The sequence below is a fragment of the Mustela nigripes genome, chromosome 2 (genome assembly GCF_022355385.1).
Source record: "Mustela nigripes isolate SB6536 chromosome 2, MUSNIG.SB6536, whole genome shotgun sequence".
NCBI lineage: Eukaryota > Metazoa > Chordata > Mammalia > Carnivora > Mustelidae > Mustela > Mustela nigripes.
In genome coordinates this window covers 23,439,970-23,465,879 of record NC_081558.1, presented here as the reverse complement: position 1 = coordinate 23,465,879, position 25,910 = coordinate 23,439,970, and the positions used below count along the sequence as shown (strand labels likewise).

Genomic DNA, 25,910 nt, shown 5'->3' with positions numbered 1-25,910 from the left:
TTCCAGGTTTTGGGGGGATTTTGGGGGGGCAGAGAGGGGGCACCTTCCCAGCCCAAGCCCTGGAATTAGCAATTTCTCTAAGGAACCCTGGTTTCTGTTGGTGGGGAATGTTTTTAGAAGCTGGGCTCTGGGTTCTAGATGTGCTCATTGTTACTGGGGCACCACTGCTTCTGGGCCCTTTCAAAGGACCTAGTTGGGGTTTCATTCTGACACCTCTGACCTAGTCTCATCCCATGGGTGCCGGCCTTGTCTGCCTCATTTATGACTTTGCTCAATTCTACCATGCTTGCAAAACTGATTCAGAATGGCTGGACCCATAGAACTCCAAATGACACCAAAAGGAGTTTAAAATTATTTCCCATCCTCTCTCCCACCTAGACGAAGAATAGTCAAAGAACTATGTTTGAGCTTTAATATAGGGCATCATGGTTATATTCAAGATATACACTGTTTTTTCTCCCTTTCTTGATAATTTTTATAGTTCATCTGAAATGCCATCAGATTCATTTGGTTCTGTTTGCATTCACTATGGGTTTTGCCCCCTGTTCTTAGTGATTTTAATTTTTGCATGCATAGAACATGAAGCTGCTTTCAAAAAGTCCAAACTATCCAAAAAGGTCTACCCAGAGACGTCCCATGTCCTTCACTATCTCCTCCTCCGTTCTTCCTCCTACTTCTCATAGGTAAGGGATTCTATTGGTTTCCAGTGTCTCCTGGCTGTGCTCCTTTTCGTAAAAAGAAGCAGGTACATGCATATCTTGAGTTCCTCTTCTTTCTTACACAAAAAGTGGCATTCTATTAATACTCTTCCATTTTGTTCCCCCTCCTTAGCAATACATCCTGGAAATCATTCTATATCAACCAGTAGTAATACGTCATCCTCATTCCTTCTTTTACAGTAAGATCCATGATGTGTGTGTACCACAGTTTTATCATGATCTCTCTGTTATGTTTGTGTATTTAGGTAACTTTCAGTATTTTGAAAGGACATGCATTTCTGTAATGAGCAGACCCGTTGTATCATCTGTATTTTCCAACTGTCGGAGATTCATCTTCAGAGTTCATCCCTATGGGGGTAGCTCAGTGGTAGAGCATTTGACTGCAGAGTTCATCCCTACATGTGGAGTTGCTGGATCAAAGCGTACATGCAAACTGCCCTTCGTAGAGATTGTCCCATTCTGTCTTCCCACACGTGTCTATGGGTGTTCTTTTCCCCATAGCCTTACCAACAGAGTATATAGTGTGTATGGATAGGCTTCTAATTTTTGCCACTCTGATAGGTGTGAAATCGTATTTTACTAGAGTATAATTTTCATTTTTCTTCTCTTTCTACGAGTGAAGCTATACATCTTTCATTTGTCGAAAGCCATTTTTATTATTTTTGTGAATGGTCTGCTCATGTCTTTTGCTTTTTCTACAGGCATTCTAAGGTTTTGCCCTCAATTTTGAAAAGGTCTTTGTGTATTAAGATTATTAATGGTTTCTGTGTGCTCTGCGTTGCCAATATTTCCTCCCACGTTACCCTGTGCCTTTGACTTTGCTTATCGTGAATTTTGACTGATAAAGTTGGTTTTCATTTTGTTTTGCCATTACGTAGTCAAACTTATTAGTCTTTTCATTGCCTCTGGATTTTAGAGTCGTTGTTAGAAAGGTTTTCTCTGAATCCAGGTCATAGAGGTTTTTGTTCTAGTGCTTCTATGGTTTCATTTTTTACAGATCCACTTGGATTTCTTTCTTGGCTATGGCCCGATGACTAGAACTCATTTTATTTTTTTCTAAATGGCTACCTAGTTTTCTCAAAAGCATCTGTTACGAAGACCACACTAACCCCACAGACTGGAGAAGCCACCGTTATCTCTACTGAATTTCTCTATGCAGTTGGATCCTTTTTCTTGGATCTCCTAAAACACACCTGTCTCTCCAGGTGTGTTTTAATCACAGACGCTCTGTTTTATAGGTTTTAAATTGATGAAACAAATAGAACGCTTGATCAAAGCGGTCGTTTAGGGTTTGCACACAAACCACTGGGTGACAGGCTCGCTTCTTAGCCCCAGTCCTGCTGCTTTTCTTCCTACCTGCCTTTCCTTCCTTACTCACCCACACGCAGGAAGAGGGGAACCCACCCATGCCAAGGCTATGCCTGTGACTCGTAGCTGATGCCCACAGGAATTATGGTTATTTTGTTGCCCTGCTTCTAAACAAGCCCGGGGACAGACTGTGAAAACGACGAGAGCCCCAGGTCTCCCTGGCAACCAGAGAGGGTTTTTCAGCTTAACATCCATCTCTATGCAGGGTGACTGACCAGTTCCTATTTCCGGAGTCCCATCATGTCCTTTAGTTAGGCCAAGGTGGGTGAGGCAGGCAGCTGCGGTGGCCTCCAAGATGGGTTCCCATATGCTGTTCCCGCCCTGCGTTTGCCTGCAGCTGCCAGAACTGCAGCCAGAGTGAGAAAGCCCAGTAAGAGAAAAGCCGGCCCACCGCAGCCATTGAGATCACTCCGGAGGACAGCTGTGTCTGGGTTACAGTGATTAATGTGATGTTAATCCCAACAAAAACGATGGGAGAGAGGCCCAGTGAGAACATTTACAATCAATAAATGAAAAACGCCACTCCCATCAGACTCATTATCACTATGAAAAATCACCCTGAAATCACACAAGAAACCCGGCCATTGAGCCATCGCAGGATGATTGGCAAAGCGACTTCTACGCTAATTCAGCAATAGATTCTTTTGCTTGGAAGTCGGAGTTAGAATGAGCCCATGGCCAGACTTCCAACAGCAGTGCCGTGCGGATATCACCACCGCGGGAGCACACTCTCGCTTGTCTGTGGGAAGAAAGTGCACCTGCCGGCCTTTACCGCGGCTCCCGCTCGCTGCAGGAGCCGAGCTTTGGTTACCCTCCCGAAAGCGGAGCCCCCAAGATTCACCACCAGGAGCGGGCATCCCAGAGGGTGAGGACGGACTCTAACGTGACCACAATCACGACTTGTGTCCCGGCAGAACCTGGACCCAAGGAGGAAAGCAAAGTAACTAGAGAAGACGCGGTAAAAGAGGGACTTGCCTCTGCCCACCGAACTCCTTCCAGAAGTGCCAGCTACATTCTGATACTGTGATTTTTTTACTGAACTTGCTTGTCGAGAAGACCAACACAAACGGCACCACAAAGGGAAAATGTCATTGGGCCCTATCATGGAAGAAGAGTGACAGAAATGCCATTGAAAAATCAGGAAAGGGAAACCTCACTAAAGTGAAGACCAGAAGGGAGGCCAGTGAGCAGCTCTGTCAAGGACAGACCCAGTGGAAGAATGTTCAACGGGAAAGAAGCATCAGTTACAGGCCCCAACAGGAAAAGATGTACATTGCGGCTTCTACAAGAAATCAATCACCCTTGCAACTCAGCCCACCGGAAACCATCATCATCTTGAACTCTTGAACTGGGTTTTTGTTCAAAACAGCCCCTTCCAACTTTCTCCGTCTTCTCCATAAAATAGTCCTCTCTTTCGTTTGTTGGATTTGCCTATGGTTTTGCTGTAGCTTGCCTGTCCTGGATTGCAATTCTCTGCTATTCCTGAATAAACCCATTTTTGCTAAGGAAAAATAACTGACATTTTTGTTTTTAGGGTTAACACTGTCTTCTGGAATGAACACAGGACAACCCTCAGGCCACCCCCAGCGACCCCTGAGGACTCACAGTGCTGTCGATGTAAGCTTCAGTCCATACCACGTCGTGCTCCTGGTCGATGACTTTGGGCCGGCTGAGGACGTGTAGGTACTCCATGACATTTTCCTGCACGTCGGCCAAGGTGGAGATCTGAGTGAAAAATCCTGCCAAGGGAGAACCAAGTTTAGTAACAGAAAGACGGACAATGGCAGAGCCTGCATATGCCACGCCTTCTTGGCCTCTGCTTAACTTCTTTTGTTTCTTTCCCTATCCTTTTTAAACATTGTATCTCCTCTTTACCATCACCCACTTCACGAGTCACCTGTTCACGGGACTGAAAATATAATCAGGCAAAAGGAATCATAGTAAGGTCAACCAGAAAGCCACCTCTCCGTGGAAGCCCCTTGCTAACCCTTTAGAGAACGTCCTCCCAAATTTGTTTCAATACATACATGTGGACACATACACTTACACATACATCTACACCTTTTCTGGCAGAAACGGCGGGGGGCTCCTCTTTACATACCATCCTGGAACTTTTTTTTTTTTTTTTTTTTTACTTCAGTGTGTTTATTTCCAATAGGAAAACTATGAACCACAAAATGTAAAGGCCACCTCTCTCTCTCTCTCTCTTTTTAAATACCTAACAACAGCTATGTTTAACTTGAAGGGGCACAACATCTGCTGAACAGTGGATACACTTCGTCCCATTTGTTCTTGAGAACACGAGGAAGCAGATATGATGCCCACTCGCAAGGTAAGATGCCGGAGGCAGATGAGAGACGGGTTTCGCCCACATTCCCGCAGGTATCAGGCAGCAAACAGCGAAGGTCACCCACGCGTAGGGGTCTCTTCAACTGTGCCTTTTGCTCCCCCGGAATTTTTTTGCCCTTTGTGTGTTTGAGGTGGAAACTCCAGCTCACACCCCTCATGTGGTTACCAGACCTGCCTTTTCAATATGCTGGGTTGACATGGTTTCTCGGTAACGTTAAAAGTCCTAAACATGCTATCATCTCCCAGATGGGGACACCGTTTTGATCTTTAGTTCCTCTTTCGTGCGGGGTCCCGTTGGCTTCGCCCTGGGTTAAGAGCTGTGAGAAGGGAAGGCATGCATTGAGCAAGGTCTGGATCCCTGGTGGGGTAGCGAGGGGCTTTCATTCACTTATGGAAAGGTTTCCTGGGGCCCAGCACTGGAGAAACAGGGATTAACAAGGTAAGCACTGCGCCTGCCTCCGGGGGCCTGGCAGGTCTGAGTAAACAGACTACTGCAAAGTAGCACAATGAATATGATGCTGATAATCACAGCAGGGACAGTCTATCCAACCCAGCTACCCTGAGGAAGGGTCAGGGCAGTTGACCCCTAAGGGATGAGGGCCAGGTAGCTAGAGGAGCTATGTATCCCACAAAGTGGGAGTGAAGGCCCATGGTGAGAGTCGGGCTTCCTCTAGAAGCTGAAAAGAGCTCGGAATGGCTGGAGGAAGCTGGGGGAGAGGAGCTGGAAATCAGATGCTATAAATCAGAGATGAGCAGCCTGTCCCACAAGACCTTGGGAAGCAGTTTAGACTTTAACCTCCTTTATCAGGCAGGGAGCTTTGGGAGGATTTTAATAAGGGGAACACTGGATGGACAAAATTCATGTTTCCTCCCTCTGCCTTCACATAAGGACCCTTATAACTAAGCTCATGGCGTGTCCTACTTGCCAACAAACTAGAGAAGGGTACGTGTGCCCCTGAAGCCAGATACCACGCAGCACTTGCTACAGTGTTTGTGAAACCTTCTGTCTAAAAGCATGCTCTGGGTAAGGAAATGCCAGCCCTTCTGTTGTCCAGAAAAGGGGCAGGGCCCTCCCAGGGCATTTCCAAACAAAGGCCAGCTGGTTTGAATTTGCTGTGCCAACCCCAAACCAGGTTGGGACCATGTGGCTTCTGGCTTCCTGATGACAGCTCTGCACAGTGCTAATTAACATGCATTGTCACTCCTGTCCAGGGCCAGGGCCTCACCCATCTCAGGGGAAATGGGGCCCCAAAGGAGCAGGCTGTGAGTGCCTGTTCTAGTTTGTAGCCTGGGAGGGGGCCCATCTCCCTGAAGCCAGGCATCCCAGTGAGGGACACCCATCTGGGACAGGGCTCTCCCAAGGCTTCCAGGAGACCCCTTTCTGGGAGGCAAGGGAGGGGAGGCAAGTTGCAAGAGCACTGCTGGGTGATGGGGACCATCCGTAGTTATCATCCTTCCTTCATGGCATCTACAGTCAGTGTGTGAATCAGCAAGAAAACATTCCACTACTTTTCTAGTAGGCGAATCTAGGCTCTGGAGGAAGGGTCTTAGAGCCACAGCCAAGGCATAAAGGACAAGCCAAGACAGGTGCTGCCATGTTGAGCGGAGAAAAAGAGAGCTGAAAGTTCTGGACCATCGGGGTACGTGGGTGAACCATTCACAGTGTAGAGCAACCCCAATGGAGGATCCTGTACCAAAGAGGCACTGAAGACGGTGGGAATTTTCTTGCTTGTCTGCATTTTTATTCTCATGCTCAAAGCCAACAGTAAAAATCCCTGACTTGGGTTTCCTAACACGGGCCCAAGAAAAGAAAGGGAATGAATGTAAGGAGGTTGGGAGAGATGGATCATTACATGGCGGGGGTGGAGGGGAGTAGGAAGGAAACACAATCATGCATTTGGAAGGAGACTGAACTGGGACACTACCCTCACTTGGCCTTGCTTATCATGTTCAGAGCTCTGAAAAGCTGGCTTCTCCCCAGAGCTACAAACCCACAGCCAACTGTATACCTGACACCTCCAATGGGGATGAGTAATGGGATTCTCAGACTCAACTTGTCCAAAGCCAACTCCCAGTTTCCCTGTCCAAACCCATTCCTTCCCCGGTGGGTCTTCCTCATCTTAATAAATGGCACCCCTGCCCAGTTAGGCCAAAAACTTAAGAATTATCTTTGATAGTCATCATTTCCTCACCCCACCCCATAGCTAATCCAATGGCATGTCCCTCTGGCCCTACCTCTATGATACATTGAAAATCCTCTCTCCCATCTCCATGGCTCCCAGCTAACCCAAGACTCCACCATCTTTTCCCCAGAGCTTCCGTGCCCCTCTCCCTCCTTGTTATCTAGGCTCCGCTAGGCAGTCAGACAGATCATCTGAAAGTAGAAAGCAGATCACCACCTCCCTGCTTAAAACCCTAAAACACCTTCTGTTCAGAGTTAGAATAAAATCCAAACTTCTAACCCTGACCGCTATCGTTCAGAGATCAGCTGTTGGAACTCATTCCCCTCACTGCACCCCACCACCACGTTCTTTGTTTACTCTGCTCTCTTTCCCTGGAGTATTAGCTCCATGACATCTACAAAAAGCTGGTGCCCATCTTGTCCAGAGTGCCATTTTCAGAACCAGGCCTGGAGGTCCGGGGGAGCCAACAGGAATGCAAGAACGGTCATGAGGTCTGACCGTGATTCACCTTGCCTCTCTGAACCGGGGCCACACAAGAGCCCAGCTTGTGTGCTCACTGTATAGACAGGAAAGAAACCACAGTAATTTAACCTGGATCGATTCAAATCTAAGTTCATTAGATTCCAAAGCCTCTGCTCTGAACCACCGGAGACATTTATTGGGAAGGGTCAGGCACGGCTGTTTGGAGGTCCTGTCCCAGGAGGGCACCCCTCATGGGCTGTTTGTGTCTGGGTAACTGAGAAGGTTGAGGATGGGGTTGGGAAATGTGGGGCTCTCTGAGGTTCCTGGGAAATGCTTAGTAATTAGCACCAAAGATCTACTGAAAATCCAGATTGCAGTTCTGAGTTTTATCTCAGAGATGCAGATGTATTAAAAAAAGAAGCTAAAGTTACAAAAATGCTATGAGTACTGTACACTGCAAAATTTATCATCTAGCCCCAATCCATTAAAACCTAAAACCTTTTGGAAAGGCTCTTTTTTGTGTTTCAATATTTTCATAGAAGTTTTAGTTAACAAATGTACCTTTTGATGGATAACAGGAAGTCCCTGAGGGCTGGACGCCTTGGCTGCAAGTGTAGGTGTTCCCCTTGTTTTCCCTCCGCACTCTCCGGACTGGCCACCTTCCCTCCTCCCGCCCCTCACTTTTCTTTCTTTTAAATTCTAGCTCTTGAATGTTTATTCTCTTCTTTAATGTGCCTTTTTGGACTTCATAGATCATGCAAGCAAACAGAATCAGCAATCATTTGGTAATGACCAAGGACTAATTAATGCTGGAATTAGCCATCTATTACAAGTGGTCTGCTCATTTTTCTACCTAACATCGATTTATTTACCTTATTCCCTCGCAGAGCCTTCTGTGAACTCTGGGTTACCACTCTTCAGTGAGATCAACCACGTGCAGCCTGGTGTTTCGTGTTCCTGAGATTTTACCGCCCTCAGTTCGAGATGTCCTAAGGGCCCTTGTCTAAAAGAGGCCTCGGCAGACGATGCCCCCTAGCACGTCATTTGATATTCAGCTCTGCAGCGGGGCTGGAGCTGAGGGCCTCACGAGGCCGCTCCTCGGTGGGAGTCTCTGGCTGGGCGCCTCAACTCACAGGCCAAGGTCCTCTTTCCACCTCGGGTGTGATGGACACTGTTCCTGGTGAGTCTTCCCAAAGGCTTTTGCCCTCTTAAAGAAGACCCGCTGGAAACAAGCAAGCCGGTACCCAGATTTCAGTCTTGCCGGGGCAATGGGGTGGGCCGGGGCGGGGGGGGGGGGCGGATTTGCATTCGCTAAGGGAGCAGCAGTGTGCTTGGAAGACCCTCACAGTCCTCCCAATTCCTCCTCCCTGTCAACAGCACGCACTACTAAAAAAGCACTTATTTCTGTAGAGAAATGCACAGCTTGCAAACAGGTTTCTGTCTCTACGATTCCTGATCATTTCACAGAGACTGAGGAAAAGGTCCACTGGCCCTGAGAGCTGAGGGGTGCATGTTCAGTGAGTTGGAAAGAACCCACTGGGAGAGGACGTCCCCCCACCCCGGGGCAGGACATCCAGCTGCTTCTGCGGGCATCTCTCCCGAGCATGAAGCTATCAGAATCAGCCCCAAACCTCCCCCTTAGGGGCAAACCTTTTTCTTGGTGAATAAGAGGACACTTTTAATTTCAAATGGTATGCTAGAAAAAATAATTTGAAGGATCAGGCGGTGGAGCTAGGAATGCTGGCCTGTGTGCAGCTCTGTCGCTGAGCCAAATGCCCCTACCTCGTCTCCTCTCAGAGCCCGAGTGTCCCCATTTGTAAAATGTCAGCAACTGGACCACAGGCCTACACAGGCTGGGGCATGACCACTTGTGGGTCACATCAGCTGGGTGTAAATCCTCGTCCAGCCTTTATTAGCTATGGCATATTAAAATCCTGCCTCAATCTCTAAATTTCATGTTCTAGATTCCCTCCTATTATGGGACGCATGCAAAAGTCTTCCTTGAAACAGGTCTTTCTTCCTCCCAGAGAGAGGTGACCTCAGAGCCTGGTGAGGAGCTAAGCTTAGGTTTCCGATCTGTTGGGCCTGAATCCTGGCTCTGCCATCCGTGGGCTGCTAACCTGGGGCAAGGTACCAGTGGCTCTGGGTCTGTTCCCTGCTCATACCCCTCTAAAAGGATTAAGAGGTAAAAAGAGATAATATACAGACGTTCTTGGCACTCTACCTATCACTGAGCATGCCTAGCTGTGACTAACAACACACCCCCGTCTTCAGCTTCATCACCATCATCTTCTCCACTCCAATCCTTCTGTTATACAGAATGTACCCCCTGGAGTATTATGGAGCCATGAGAAAGAAGGAAGTCCTGCCATTAGGACAACACGGATGGACACTGAGGCCACCATGTTAAATGAGATAAGTCAGACAAAGAAATACCAATACTATATGATATCACTTATATGTGAACTCTACATGGAATCAAAAAAATCCAAATGTGGTGTAGAACCAGAGAGTAGCATGGGGTTACCAGGGGTGAAAGGGAGGGGAGTTTTTGAGGGAATTATGGAGATATTAGTCAAAAGGTACAAAAATTTTTAAAAAGCATTACACAAATATATCGGAATGGCATTTTTGCCTTCTCCCACCTGTTCCAAAATGGCAAAACGTTTTAATCTCCACTTTTCACTCAACCCTACCTACATCCATTCTGGCCTCATAAATCTAGTGAGACAACAAGACAGTTGGAAAGGTAGAGTGTAGTTCATAATTTTTTGATAGAGAAAGAACGTGGGTCTGAACTTCTGAGGAGGGCTCAGTCCACCAGAGCTCTTTCAAATGAGAAAATGACCATTAACCCATCAAGAAGGGACAAGCTGAGCAGACAACCAAGAGAGACTCATGTGGTGTTTCCATTTGACCTAACGATGACGGATTGGTTGAGAACCCAAACACAGAGGCCCTTCTTTATTTGCACAGCTGGAAAACACTCCCTTCACCATGATTTCTGAAGGAGAATCAGGCAGTGCATATTTAAAATCTTGGCACACTGAACATTAGAGAAGGTCATCATGGCTTTATGGAGTATCTGGGCTAGTCAGCCCCTCTCTTCTGCTTCCCCAGTTCACTTGTTTATCCAATAGTGTGAAAGCAGAGCTTTAAATTCCACGAGCCATTCTACAGTGGCAATGATTGTTTTAATGTATTTAAAATGGCTTGCTGCTTTGCCTCATTAGGGCTGGCTCCCTCATGATAGGACCTAGTTATGCATAAAATGAAACAAACCGATGAGCTCCAGGCCTCTCTGGTTTTTGCTAGGAGATTGGACAAGGCAGAGAACCCCTGCCACGGGTGTGGGAGTCCCCAGGAATCCATTTCCAGGGGACAGTGTCTGAGGCGCACTGGCTGAGAACTGTGTCCTTGGCTACCAGACTTCCCAGCGAGAGGACCTGAACCGATTGTGGGTTCTCAGCCACCGAACCAGGAAAAAGGTCGGTGCTGGTCCTGTGACTCCTGAGTCACTCTGGCCGGTGAGCCAGCAGGCTTCTCCTTGGGCTCCCCTGGGCTCTCCCTGGGTCTGTTTTGGTCCCCAAATGCTAATGCTTCATTTCACTGAAGAACTTGGCTGACTCAGGGAGAAAATATGTAAGGGGGGGAGCCCCCCTGGACCTCATGTCACTTGAGATGAAAAATGTTATGCTGCCTCTATACTATAACAATCTGAGACTATAAACAATGATTTAATTAATGACCATAGAAGAATACTTGCTCACCGATGTTACGTGGTCCAAAACCCCATAACTGACGCAACGTGAAGCCAATGTTTATATGGGCACAGATGACTGGAACCTAACATTTTGATGGCAACTGTTACTTTGAAGAGTGGCAAACAATGACATTTTATTCCCAAGGCCCTTCGGAAAAGAAGCAGAGTAAGGAAGGCAGACCTCTTCAGAGAGACTTGCTTTGGCAGGGAAGGCGATGACTGGATTTATACAGGAAGAGAAGGAGGATCACTGTGGAATCCAATGGCCTGGCCAGCTAAGCATCTACTATTACCTCCTTGGGTTTTCCAAGCTGCTGCACTCAGACTTTCTAAATCTAAAGGGCTCCGTTCTATAGCCAGGCCCTGGAATACTCAGAGTTGACCAAATTGTCTTCAAAAGGATGCTTCGAAGATTCTTATAAACAATGACTAAAACTAAATTATGGTGTAATATTAGTTGATTAAGACAAGACTTCAATTTGAGTAATTTTCATCAGCTGGACACAGACAGTGGTAAAAACAAGAACCCATGACTAAAGGCGTACTAGCTGGTGGGGAAGGATGGCAAATCTGATGTGGCAGGAATAACAGCAACATTTTTAAAAATTTGAAAATGGAAAGGAACTCCTTCTTTTCAAGACCACAAAATAAAGGAAAAAATGGGGAGAAGTGTATAGCTCGCTCAAGGTTTTTAAATGTCAACAAAGTTCCAAAACTTATTTCAACAATGGCCTCTTCACTCAGAGGAAATCTGGGATCTGCACAGCCCCCATATCTTGATGCCTATGTTTCCCCTGTACTTTGGCCTGAAGTGAAGCCAGATGCATTATTCTGAGATGATCCAAACTGCTGATACCTTTTGGTGAGGCCAGCCGGCCAATAAACTGAAATCATCGTAAAAGGTGTTACGTTAGTCCTTCAAGGAAACGTTAAGACCTCCTATGCAGCTGTCTACTTTTTAGATGGAGGGAACTGACACTAGCCTAAAAGATGGTTCCAAGTAGAAGCAGATAATTCAAAACAATGTCGAGCAAAGGGAAGGGTGAGCAATGTTCATTTGCTTGGCCATGTATGTTTTCACGACTCACTTCCCATGTCCACCCAACCAGGGTGCTGAGACCCTGCCAGGATGCATCTGTTTTTCTCCTTGGGCTTACCTCTGCCCACACCCAGTTCAGCAGTGTGGAGTCCTACCCCAAGCTTGGGGGCAGGGGTCATCATCTTTTCTGGGAGAAGGAAGGGACTTGAAATCGAATTTAAAGTGCTGAACTTTTGGGACTTCATCAAAATCAAAAGCCTCTGCACAGCAAAGGAAACAGTCAACAAAACAAAGAGGCAACCCACGGAATGGGAGAAGATATTTGCAAATGACAGTACAGACAAAAGGTTGATATCCAGGATCCATAATGAACTCCTCAAACTCAACACACACGAAACAGGCAATCATATCAAAAAATGGGCAGAAGATATGAACAAAGACTTCTCCAATGAAGACATACAAATGGCTATCAGACACATGAAAAAATGTTCATCATCACTAGCCATCACGGAGATTCAAATTAAAACCACATTGAAATATCACCTTACACCAGTTAGAATGGCCAAAATTAACAAGACAGGAAACAACATGTGTTGGAGAGGATGTGGAGAAAGGGGAAACCCTCTTACACTGTTGGTGGGAATGCAGGTTGGTGCAGCCTCTTTGGAGAACAGTGTGGAGATTCCTCAAGAAATTAAAAATAGAACTTCCCTATGACCCTGCAATTGCACTCCTGGGTATTTACCCCAAAGATATAGATGTAGTCAAAAGAAGGGCCATCTGTACCCCAATGTTTATAGCAGCAAGGCCACGGTCGCCAAACTATGGAAAGAACCAAGATGCCCTTCAACGGACGAATGGATAAGGAATATGTGGTCCATATGCACTATGGAGTATTATGCCTCCATCAGAAAGGATGAATATCCAACTTTTGTAGAAACATGGACGGGACTGGAAGAGATTATGCTGAGTGAAATAAATCAAGCAGAGAGTGTCAATTATCATATGGTTTCACTTATTTGTGGAGCATAACAAATAGCATGGAGGACATGGGGAGTTAGAGAGGAGAAGGGAGTTGGGGTAAATTGGAAGAGGAGGTGAATCATGAGAGACTATGGACTCTGAAAAACAATCTGAGGGGTTTGAAGTGGTGGGGGGTGGGAGGTTAGGGTACCAGGTGGTGGGTATTATAGAGGGCACCGATTGCATGCAGCACTGGGTGTGGTGAAAAAATAATGATACTGTTATCCTGAAAATAAATAAATTAATTTAAAAAATAAATTTTAAAAAATTTAAAAAATAAAATTAAAATAAAAAAATAAATAAAGTGCTGATCAGTCTCAAGTGGAGAAGATACAAACTCTTTGTCCTAATACCATGTCCTGCCCACAGTGTGTTGTGTGGACAGATGAGTGTGCATGGCATGGGGTGGTCATTTCTAGACTGTACCATGCAGTGGGGGGTCTGTCTACAGAGAGGAAGGATGGCAAAGAGCAATGAAAGAAATCAAGGAGGAAAAGAACTGCAACTCAGCTCCCTGGTTCCTCATAAGATGTGAGCTTCTCTTCCCACTCTGGGCTCTGAGTCACTTCCTCTCCAAAAACACTCCTCTTTTTAATTTCAGAGAGCAACTTTGCTTGCTTGCAACTGAAATAACTTTTTCTTAAGAGCTGGGATGTGCAAACTTTTCATGGAATCCTCTTTCCTCCACAGAGGCACAAACTCTGGAACTTTTAAAAATAATGGATGGCTTAGGAGACAATATTAAAAAAAAAAGACCACCTATGTCCATCATGACCAGTGTACCTTGCGATAGGACATGTCTTCCTTTATTAGTGTTTACAGAAATTTACTCATTTTTCAAACATTAAATGAGCACTCATTCTGAGTCAGACAGGAGGCTGGGCGCTCCTCTGGTGCTCATGATGTAATCAGGGCTAAAGGCTACTCTCATGGAGCATGTAGCCTCTGAGGGAGAAAGAGGACATGCTTGCAGATCAAAATGGCACCAGGAAATAATGAGGCATTCATGTGCCAGGCACTGTGCTCCCAGCTTGACCTGTACAGCCTCATTTCAGGCTAACAACAGCTGGGGCACATGTCATCACTACCCCTCTTCTGTAGGTGACACAACTCAGATACAGAGAGGTTTGGTAACTTGTACGTGGGTAGTGGATGGTGGAGGCTGGATTTGAACTCCAGGAGTCTGGGTCAAGACTCCAGTAGCCTGGACTCTACCACCTATTTGCCGCCTATGCTTTGCCTTCTTGGTCATGTGGAGCAAGAAAGGAAGGAAGCCCTTCATAAACGAGAGAGCCCTATTCTTTCCCTCCCTCTGCCTTCCCCAAACCGTTGTTTCCAACACACAACAGGGGATTCTTAATCAATAGACTCCAGAATATAGAAAAGGCAATGGTTACTGAGCACTTACCGTGTCCCAGCACTGAACCAGGCACCTAATCTACACTATTTCATTAATCTTGATATTTAGTAGGAATCAAAGGGAGAAGTATTCTCAACATCCTGATTTCAAAGATCAGAACATTGAGGCTGTTTAAAGTTAATTAATTTAATCGGGTTAAGTAGGTTAAGTTACGCTATGGGAACGTATCAAACTGGAAATCTCAGTGGCTTCGTGCAAAGGGTTATTGATTACACATATATATCCGTGTGGGCTGGCAGGAGGAGTAGAAGGGCACCAGTCCCTGGTGGTCACTCAGGGAACCAGGCTGATGAAGTCATTCCATGACAACTCCATCTGGAACACGGAGTTTTTAGTGTTCACAAGAGCAAGAGAACAGAGTATGGACACTATCACACCAGTTCCGAAAAGCTTTAGCCCGGAAATGACCCAGCTCAGTTTTGCTCACGGCCTACTGGCCAGAACCTGTCTTGAGGCCCCACCTAACTGCAAGGGGACGGAGAATGGGGAGTGAGCACATAGATATATTTTATGGACAGTTAATTGCTGATGGACAGTAATTCTCCCAAGCTCACCCAGCTACTACGCGGCAGAGTGCAGAGGCTTAACCACTCCACTTGACGATGTCCTCAAAATCTGTCAACGTATTTTGGGAGAAGTTGTTCCAAGTCTATCACATACCACTTAGAAACACCCAAATCTTATCTTAGAACTCATAGCCTCGTCTAAGAACTTACTGCTTTCTCTTGACTATCCCATCTTTGGTGCACTCAAGGGGAAGTTCTTGGAAGTCCAGCACATGAGAACCTACCTTTATTGGCACAAGCCATCCACTTGAGATTGTCTGCAAAAGCAGCCTCTCGCCCAATGAGGTAGGTGAAGATGCGGACCTGGGAGGAAGAGGAGCACAGGAGTCAGTGATATGCACTTTTCACCGCGCTGCCCAGACCACATGCGGGGCTCCCGCACATGTGCTTTTTCTCTTTAATGCCCCAGGCCTCCCATCTGTAGGAACATATTTAAGACATTTGAAGCACAGTCAGCTAGAAATATATTCAAAACTGGAGGCTTTGATCTTTTCAACCATATGGCACTGGCCGTGGTTGTTTTTCGGTGTGCAACTCACGACAGAGGAGAGCGACTTGAAATAGGAAATGGGCAGCAGCGTGGGCCCGGGGGAGGGGTGGGGTGCACACATATGGACAAGGACCATCTCGGTCTGGACCGAATCCGTAATCATTTTCCTCATCCACACAGGAAACGCACAGTGTGCTCTTCTTGGGAACACAAACGCCACCAAAAGACCCTCAATGTTCCCCCCCAATGGTGAGGACAAGCTGCAGACACTCTTCCCATCTGTGGTGTCTGGCACGATTTTAGGAGGTAATTAACTGGGTCCAGAGGCACAGCCTGTAGCCAGGAGACCAATGGGGACTCCTTCTAGCCTTCTTAAGCTTTTGGCTCCCGAAGAGCAGAGAGCACGTGTAAAACCTTGGCTCTCTCATTTTCTATTGCTTTCTCAACTCTCTCTCATGAGGCCAGAATCCTTTGAAACAAAGCACCATCCCTCTCCCAAAGTAGTACTTGAGGGTTAGACGGAAGAAAGATAGGGGATTAAAAGGGGTACAGCCCTTGAATTCAAAGTTAAAACCGTACGTGGGTCAACAGTACCCAGTCCAAGCAAAACTCTGCTGGAGGCCACGCACAGCCCCATGACTACCTCCCTGTGGCCAAGTTAAAGGAAGACATGCCATCAGATGAAGATGCTAGGCATGTGACCCCAGCTGATGTCCAGCCCACCGAGACTGGTTCAGGGCCTTTACTATAGTTGTTGTGAAGGAGCCACTGCTCCTTCAGGGCCTTTACTATAGTTGTTGTAAAGTAGTATCTCGTGCAGTTACATCTGTGAGGTTGATCTCCACAGACTGTGCCCCTGACCCAGGGAAGAGTGGGATGTCTCTTTCTCCTGGCTGTGTCCTAATGGAGAACAGTGCTTGGAACATTAAAACTCAATGCATGAATGGGAACAAATATATGAATGCTCCTAGCTGAGTATAAAAAAGGCAGGTTTTGCTTTAGTGAATGAATGAATGAATGAATGAATGAATATTTTTAAAAGTAGGCTCCATGGGGCACCTAGGTGGCTCAGTGGGTTAAAGCCTCTGCCTTCGGCTCAGGTCATGATCCCAGGGTCCTCGGATCGAGCCCCACATTGGGTTCTCTGCTCATCAGGGAGCCTGTTTCCTCCTCTCTCTCTGCCTGCCTCTCTTCCTGCTTGTGATCTCTGTCAAATAAATAAATAAAATCTTAAAAAAAAAAAAAAGTAGGCTCCACACTCAATGTGGGGCTTGAACTCACAACCCCAAGTTCAAGATCTGGGTGCTCTACTGACTGAACTGGCCAGGTGCCCCCGATTTTAACTATAAATCTTCTCTTATCTGGGCATCATAACTTGGGAGCTAGCTTAGAGAGAAATGTTGAAATACACATTGTCATGATGTCACCTTGGCCAGTTCTCATTTGTGTGCACCAAAGCAGCCCTTCCATCCATCACAGCTCCTAGGGGACTTCCTGGGTCGCTGAGCAGGCAAAGAGAACTTTGCTTCTCTTTATTCCCTTCACTCTTTTCCACACTATTCCCAATGGAGTCACACTGACAGAGAAAGGATATGCTATTTATTTATTTTTTATTATTATTATTATTTTTAATTGGGAGATTCTGGTTTCTTTCAGGGAAAAAAAAGAGAGAGAGAGAGAGAGAGAGAGAGAGAGAGAGAAAAGAGGCAGCCTTATTTGGCCAAAGGTAGTTCTCACTGACCTCCCCACCACCCAAAAAAAGTCACTTCCCTACTCACTTTTCCTGCCCGGCCACTGTTGGCATTTAGCTGAAGATGTCTGATTATGGGTGAAACTGAGGTTCGGTTAAATAAAATGATTTGCTTAATTTCATCAAGTCCCGATTCAATGGGAAAGGTCTTTAGTGACCTCAGGTTAACACTGCGGCCTCCTCTCAATCTCCTGAAGATGCTGTGTCTATCCATTTAGAAAACCCCAACCAGCCCCATGCTTTGCCCCGTGGTCCAGAGCATGCATGCAAAGTGGTCTGGGTCTTTTGAGTCTCAAAGGTCTCAAAAGACCTTTGGTCTTTTGGTCTCAAAAGACCCAGACCACTGTTTTTTTCATACATCTTCACCTTTCTTTCAAATTTAAGCTATTTAATAAAGGGAAAACACAAAACCTATCAAATCTTGCATCTCCACTGGTTCTTAACAAAGCAGACGGCTTAAAGGACAGCTATTAGCAGATGAAGCCAGGAGTCTACCTTTGTGGGCAAAGAGGAAAAGATCTGGCACAGAGCAGCCCACTGGTTTTCAAGGAAAGCTACCTACACATACCAAATCTCCCCTGCCATCCAGAAGAAGCAGCTCAGGATGAACTGAGTTCTCTCTCAGCAGCATAGTTAAAACTCCAGAACAGTGCTGGGAATCATTGGCCAAACATCTATAATTCCTCACTTAAATAGATGGCAACCCATTTGGAAAACCAGTAGGATTGTGCCAAACTTCCAACCAGACATGACTACTCAAGAATAATTGTGCTAACAATAACCACAATAACGGAAACCAGCATCCCTGCCCCCACACTCCCACCATGTTCCTATACCACTGCCCTGGCTCCCTACAGCTAGCACCATCCCCCGGGGTCAGGTGCATACTAAGGGATTTATACGCATCATATTTATTTTGTTGGTTTGCATTTTATTGTATTGCTTATGAAAGAGAATCAGAATCACGTTCAATATTTCCATTTATGCGATGCCCTTGGCTCCCAGCAGACTGGCCTCCTTATCTGAGTTGAAACGGCAGGGGAATGACTTGTCACATCTCTGCCTATAAAATAAACATCATCAAATGATACTCGGTTCACGCCCTGGATTTCTCACAATGATGCCTTTCAACTGGCAACAAAAGAGAAGGCATTTTACTCCAAAATAAATATTTTGGAGAGCAATTTAACAATATCCAAAGCAATTTATATTTGTAATTTTTTCAGGCCCAGTAATTCTACCCCTAGGCATTTATCTTATAACCCAGATACCAAATAAAATGTCTGGAGGGGCCGAGTAGGTATCAAAGATGACAGGAAGTGGTAGGCATATGGAAAAAATAATAGAGTTGCACAGCTTCTTAAAACCCTGTAATTTCATTTTATACATTTTCACAAATACACAGAAAAAGAATGCTCCTCCTCGTGATCTGTAATAGTCGAAAAGTGTTAGAGCTTGAGTGTCTCTTGACAGCTGATTGACTAAAAAGGTTATAGTGTATTCACCGAGTGGAATACCATGTAGCCATATACTTATGTAGAAAGGCATCCATTATCAATTAGTAAGGGGAGAAAAGAAAGTTGTAGGATATTGGAGAATATAAAACCCTATTTTTCTTCAAGGAGATTTAGACTTTTTGTGTCATTTTTTACCTCTTCAGTGTTTTTACAAGTGAATAAGTATTGCTTTAATAATGAAAGATGTTACTTTTTTACTTTATTTATTAAAGATTTTATTTATCTTAAAGAGATAGAACACAAGTAGGCAGAATGGCAGGGAGAGAGACAGGGGGAAGCAGGCCTCCTGCTGAGCAGAGAGCCCTATGCAGGGCTTGATCCCAGGACCCTGAGACCATGACCTGAGCCGAAGGCACTGAGGTCTAACTCAGTGAGCCTAACTTACTGAGCCACCCAGGTGCTCCTAAAATGTTTTTTAAAAACATTTGACAGAGAGAGAGAGAGATCACAGGTATGCAGAGAGGCAGGCAGAGAGAGAGGGGGAAGCAGGCTTCCTGATGAGCAGAGAACCTGATGCGGGTCTCGATCCAAGAACCCTGAGATCATGACCTGAGCCAAAGGCAGATGCTCAACCCACTGAGCCACCCAGGCGTCCCTGAAAGATCATTTTAAATGAGGAGAAAGTAGTCACACTGCAACTTCCTCAACTATTCTGTAAGGATCTAGGAAGAATCACCATAATGGTGAAAATGTCACACTGGAAGACATTACTACCCAGCGCTGCATCTTCCCTGGTGGGCGGCCATGCTCCACGACTCAATTAACTGAGTGCAAAACCTTCAGGAGTAACATAATCAAATTGCTCCTCACTTCTATCACTAGCAGATTCTGTAACCTGATAGATTTTCTTTCCAACAATCAGAGATTTCTTCCCCAAGAAGCACCGCTAAAGACATAGTCACAAGTCCACCTCGAGCCCGGATACTTCTCAGGTCAGAGGTCATTCCGGAAGCCAAGTTCACAGCACTGAATATCAAGAACAGAACTGTGGCACGGTTCGGACCACAGCAGGAACAGGACACACCAAAGCTCCCCAGAAAGTCAGGCCTTTGTGCCCATTTTCTGTAGGCATGAAGGCACCACTTTTGTTAAAGCAGCACAAAGGCAGGGGGAAAAAAGTCTGCATCAACCTATTAGTTCATTTTGATCTCCCATTTAATTTTGTATGGTCTTTAAATGTTCTGTAAACCCAATTAAGCTTAATAAAATGTTAGAATGTGGACATTTCAAAGTTCAAAGTCACTTAATTTAATCTACTTAGTATAAAATTTCCCAAGTGAAACAAACAAAAAACTCAATCCTGTTTTTCCAAAAAAACAAATTATGCTCTGACTCATGTAGATGCAGTTCTTACCAGAAATGTGAGGGGTACCATTCCTCTCAACTTGGGTGAATATAGGTAGTTTGAGTTTTTAATAATGATTCTTTCTATAGTCATTAAAGTAGAGGAAGGAGAGTGCGTGCCAACAGAGCTATCATGGGCACAGCACAACCAGAAAGCAGATTGCCACTCCCCACACACGTTCCCTTTGGTAATGAACGGGGTATCACTGATGACCATGCTTTCGAGACAGTTCAAGAGTAGCAAGTCATCACCCATCTGTCACAAGTAGCTTCTGAGCACCTACTATGAACCAGGGGCCATTCTTGGCTTTATTATAGAAGCCACTGTGCTCATAATGGGATTTGATGTTGGGAATAAAATGGATAAACAAGACAAACTCTCTGTCTTCAGGGAGTTTACATTTTCATGAAGGTGAGACAGATAATTAATGGAAAATTTGTATCTAACATTTATTTGTAAGATTTAATGCTTATGAAGAGAATAAAGCAGGGTAAGGCAATGGAGAGGGATGGAAGCTGCTACTTTAGGAAGAGAGGAAGGAACCCCCTCCCTGATAAGGTGACATGTGATTAAGGATCTGAACAAAACAGGGGCAGGGGGTGGGGTGGAACAAGACACATGGCTATTGAGGAAGAATGTTCCAGGTGAAGGGAACAGAAGGTCTGAAACCCTTGAGATAGGCATGCTCAAGGGATATTGAAGAAACCAATGGAAATGGAGTGTAGTCAACCAGGACAAGTCGTGGAGAATGAATGTGAACAGGCAATGAGACCCTTGCAACCACTGTTAGAGAACAGAACCACAAAAGAGACTGCCTAGAAGCCTGACGTGAGTCACACATGATCTTGTAAAAGGATAAGTCTGTCTACAATGTGGAGAACAAGTCATGCTCAACTTGGCTGCCCATTTGATTTTCCTGTGATGTTCTTACAATTCTGAATGCCCGGGTCTCATCCAAGTGTAAATAAATCAGATCCTCGGGAGCAGAGGGTCTCTTAATCTCCCTTGGTTCCAGTGTGCAGCCAAGTTTGAAGACCACAGGCAGAGAGAGACAGGGTAGAAGCAGAGACACTGAAGTAGGAGGCCACGGATGTGTTCCAGGTGAGAGATAACAGTGGCTCTGGCCAGGGTCGGGAGAGCTCTTAGACTTCACTGGACATCAAAACTGCCAGGGACCTTGAATCATACATTACTCCAACACCCCCTTCCAGAGACTTAGACTAAGTAGGTCACGGATCTACATTTTTACAAAGCACTCATGGTGGATCTGGCATAGGTAACACTGATGCCAACATGTTATAAAAAAAACACTGAAAAGATGAGGACTCAGCAAAGGCAAATGGAACCAGGAATTAAGAAACCATTAAAGCCATTTCAAACAAGCATGTTTCTATAGATTGCTAAGGATTGAGGCTAAACTTCCAGGAATTTATAATCCTACATGTGGTTAAAAAAAAAAAAAAAAAAAGAAGTGATGGATCAAAAGGACATTTTTTTTCTTTTTTAAAGTTTAGGCACAAACTTTTTTTTTCCAATTAGGCACGAACATCACACACCAATCAGACTGGGTAAGCAGGGTCTGCCACCTGCCCTTCTTTGTCCCTCTATGGAAGGGCAGATCTGTACCCACATGTCTGCGGCTAGAGCCGAGTCTACACACCCAAGGCTGCTCCCTGAAGTGACAATTACCCCACTCTTGCTCCCACATACCGAGGAAAGGGCTGAGGACAGACCACTTAGAAGCCTCCAAAGATATAGTCTTTACATTTATTTAAAAAAAAAAAAACAACCTTTCATTTAAAAATAACGTTTAACTATAAATCTAATACTTACACCTTATTAAACATGCAATTTAAATGGATTATACATATAAATAGGACTTGTTAAAATAATGGCCTAGAACCTCTGAGGACCCACATCCATGGGTCCCAAATTTTCATTCAACCAAGAGGCAGCCTCTTTAAATAAGCATGTGACTCACCTACATGTTCTCCCACCTGCTCATGGCCCTTCAGACTCGCTGCCCAACTCAATTATTCCCTAAAACACCTCCAGGATTTCTCAAAAACGGTGTGCAACGTCGACTTTAGAAATACGTCCCCTGATGTCTTTATGTCTTAAAGACCAATTTACTATTACTGAGAACTACTATGTTCTTAATCTGTGTCTTCACAAAAGATATTCCTAACTTACTTTTCCTATTTGCTCATTTCAATGAATTCTGGTGCAGAGAAGCACCCCTGAATAAAATCGTTAAACTCAAAGTGGAAGACCAGGGCTGGAACTTAGTTATTGCCCCAATGTTCCATCGATCACTGCCATTAACATCTTCACAAAAGCACTGCAAGGGCAGAGGTAGCCCCAAAGAAGGTTGATGCCAATGGAAACAGTTATATTGAGCAGGCCGTTTTAATCTAGAAGCCATCATGCTCAAAATAAAAAAAAAGAAACAACCTTATCCAAATGATGAGGAGAGGCACATAAGGGAACACTGCCCTGAGCCACAGTAAGATGGGATAAATTGAATTAGATTACAAAAGTAATAAAATCTCAACAAATGAATATCATAGATCATTATGATAAATGGACTGTCATGGGGGGGGGTGCTCTACGAGTCTGTATAATCTCTTTCCTCTCCAGCACAGTGCCTGATACTTCATGTGTGATATTGAAAATAGCCCAATTCAGAAAAAAACGCCATGTGTGATCTTCTGAGCAGGAAGACTCAAGTCCAGCGTCATGCCCACGCGTTTTGTCAAGGTGAAGGAGAAGGTGTCTCTGAGTTGCTCAGAGACGTGAGCTGAGTTCGCGTGGGAGAACACAGGCTATGACACTGTTTCACGGAGCAGCGAGGAGCCAAGTGACAAACATCCTTAAAGGGAGTGACACAATTCACTCAACTGTCTAGCCCCATGGACTTCATCCAGGAGGCAAAGCCAGAATATTAATTATGTCTTTTTAGGTTCTGTATTTTTGAGGCTCTGACACCTGGGACCTTGCTGCCTTGGAGGAAGTACCTCTCCGAAGGTTCGCTAATTCCTATAGGTAACAAATGACTTGCCGGTGAGTGCATCTGTGAATGCAAACAAACCAAAGCCAACTCCTCTTTTTACCAGCTGTTTACATTCTCACCCTTTAGCCGCCTACCCTAATTGCTCCATGGCCTGGTACCAGACAGCAAGGGACAGCCCCAGTGCTCCGATGCCCACCAGTATTATTCAACCCTAAGCCTGCTTACCCTGCTTTGTCTCTTTCTTCCCATGGGAATCACGACAAGCCTTCAGCCCTCTAGTTCCCTCTCCCTCTCTCTCTTTGCCCACTCACCTTGCCTTGGTCCTTCCCCTTGGTGCAGCTCCATGGGATAAGGCATGCCCCTCGCTTCTAGGGGACCACCAGGATAACAAATTTCCTTCACATCAGGCATTTCTACGTCTGTGCGCCTTACCATGTCTGATTCAAATAAATACGGAATACCCTCAAAACAGCTGGGAATCAGGAACCTGGGCTCCAGGTGTGGCCAGCACCACACTTACTGGCTTGGTGAACTTGAGCAAGTTAGTTAAACCCTCAGGCTGTACTACCCTTGTGTGTGGCTAGCATGTGGATCATCTGCCCACTCCTGGTGGGTGAGAGCAAACCTGGTAATGGTTGCAAGCGGAGGTCAGAAGCAGTGAATTCCAGGCAGAGAGTTGCATCTAAGTGTATTTGAGACAATTTGCTGCAGTAAAACTCAACAAAGTGAGCTGAGGAAAGCCAAATTTCCCATCCACAGACATCTCCCACCCAACCCTGCCCAGAGGTCTGGTTAAAGAGGAAATGCACTATTGTGGGTGAAGAAGAGGATCCCACCTAGGGGAGGGTGTTAAGGAGTCATCACTGATATCTGCCGTTACCAAGGATAATGGGACTGACAGTCCCTAATAGTAGAATCACAGTGATGACAACTTCTATTAACCTTGGCAGAGTTGTAAGAGCCATTGAGACTTTGGCAAAGGCTGTGGACTTTACCCCTACAAAAAATGCCTAAAGTTGTACATTCACTATTTCAGATAAGAGTCATGAGATATGGGACATCTCCTCTACCAAAGACCCAGATTCCCGAGGCACCTTTGGATCCCAGGTCAAGAACCTCTGTTTTATATACTTCTTGTATTCTGTACTCGCAATTTCTCAAAAGCAAACTGTGTTCTTTGGACAATCAAAATGGGCTGTTCATCTTCAGTGCTTGCCAATTGAGAGAGAAGTTCATTTGTTCATTTATACGCCCCTTCTCCAATGATTGGTGAACCCCAGATATTGGTCATCCATGACCAGATCCAGAGTTCACATTGGGAATGAGTCCTCAATATGTAAGAACAAGGTGGACATGCCAGGAAGAGGCACCACTACAGACCCCGAGTTTGCACATTACATCATGGGGCCTTTGAAAGACCACATCTAAAGGAGGAGGGATATAATGGACAGATAGAACCCCCATCTCATTCATTTTTTAATCCATAGAATCCAGTGCAGTGTTTGGCATGGAGCTAGCACTCAAACATTATGTTGACTGGCCATACCATAAAAATCCTTTTCTGCTGATATGAGGCTCTTAAAACAAATTCATTACCAAGGTTCAGACTGCTGACCACCTTAGGGCCTACAGATCTGTAGGGCTGGGAGGTCCCTGCCTGCTTCCCTTGCCTTCTCAGACCTAGAGAAATTGAGCAGTGACGGTGATTTGTTCACAGGCATGCCCCTTCTTCCAAGAAAACTTACACATTCAACACCATGAACAAAAATACAAACCAATGTGTGCAAAGCCATTAAATTTAGTGGAACAGATCAGAAGATCTACTTATGTAAAAGGGATACTAATTACACATTGGCATACTGATAGTTACATTTGTGAAACATCTTGGGATCATGTCATTCCCTACCTTGGAACCCTCTGATGTCTTTCCATTGCACTTGGAAAATATTCCCAATCCCTGATCACAGCTAAGATGCCCAGAAGACTCAGAAACATGACAACCTCATTCTGCTTTAAATCTATCAATCATCTATCTGTCCCACTGCCTGGAATGTTCTTCACTCTCTCATTTTCTATAGCTAACTCCCTCTCATCCCATTTGTCTCCTTCATGATACTTGGTACATTTTGTAGTTATCTTAATGACTTGTTTATTTTCTTGAATTACATTGACTTCTCCCTCCCAACAGAAATGAGGATGTTGTGGGGGCAGAATGAGGCAAACTGTACCCAACTCGGCACCTGGGATGTAGCAGATTTTCAGAGAGTATCAGTCACCCACTTTCTCTCCTTCTGTTTTCACAAATTTTACAGGTCAAAATAAGCCAGCATGGGACACACGTTAATTTATCAGGGTTAGAGCTCTTTCCTTCATTGCCGACTTCATTTTAAATGCTTTCCTATTTTCCCAGACTGATCTGCTAGCAACCAACTGAAATTTCACCTTCCCCTATGAATTTTTTTTTACACTGAAGCTCTCTGATAAATAGTAATAAATGGGGAGGGGGCGATTTGAAAAGCTCTGGTCTTTGTTATTACCATCTCATCTTCAGGAGCCAGAAAATGGTGTCTTAGTTGAGGCCTTGCCTGCATAGATCATCAGTTTTATAGTATGGTTTTTTCCCTAGGTGCCACCCTTTCTTTCCAGATGGAAGCCATGCAAAGCCCGAAGTCATTTGTATTTTATTTTAAAAAAATTATTTATTTACTTATTTATTTGACAGAGATCAGAAGCAGGCAGAGAGGCGGTCAGAGAGAGAGAGAGGGAAGCAGGTTCCCTACTGAGCAGAAAGCCCAATGTAGGGATCAATACCAGGACCCTGGGATCATGACCTGAACCGAAGGCAGAGGCTTTAACCCACTAAGCCACCCAGGTGCCCCGTCATTTGTATTTTAAGTAACTGT

The 25,910-nt window shown here is 45.1% G+C and overlaps 1 protein-coding gene across 1 annotated transcript in view; it reads right to left on the bottom strand.

The window, feature by feature from the left end:
* Positions 1–25,910, bottom strand: part of CACNA2D3 (calcium voltage-gated channel auxiliary subunit alpha2delta 3) — an 858,873-nt gene that overhangs the window by 286,103 nt on the left and 546,860 nt on the right. Inside the window, exons 12-13 of the mRNA XM_059389977.1 lie at positions 15,117–15,195; positions 3,693–3,826 (exon numbers count right to left, since the gene is read on the bottom strand). Of these exons, the coding sequence (XP_059245960.1) occupies positions 3,693–3,826; positions 15,117–15,195 (213 nt within the window). The remainder of the gene's footprint in view (positions 1–3,692; positions 3,827–15,116; positions 15,196–25,910) is intronic.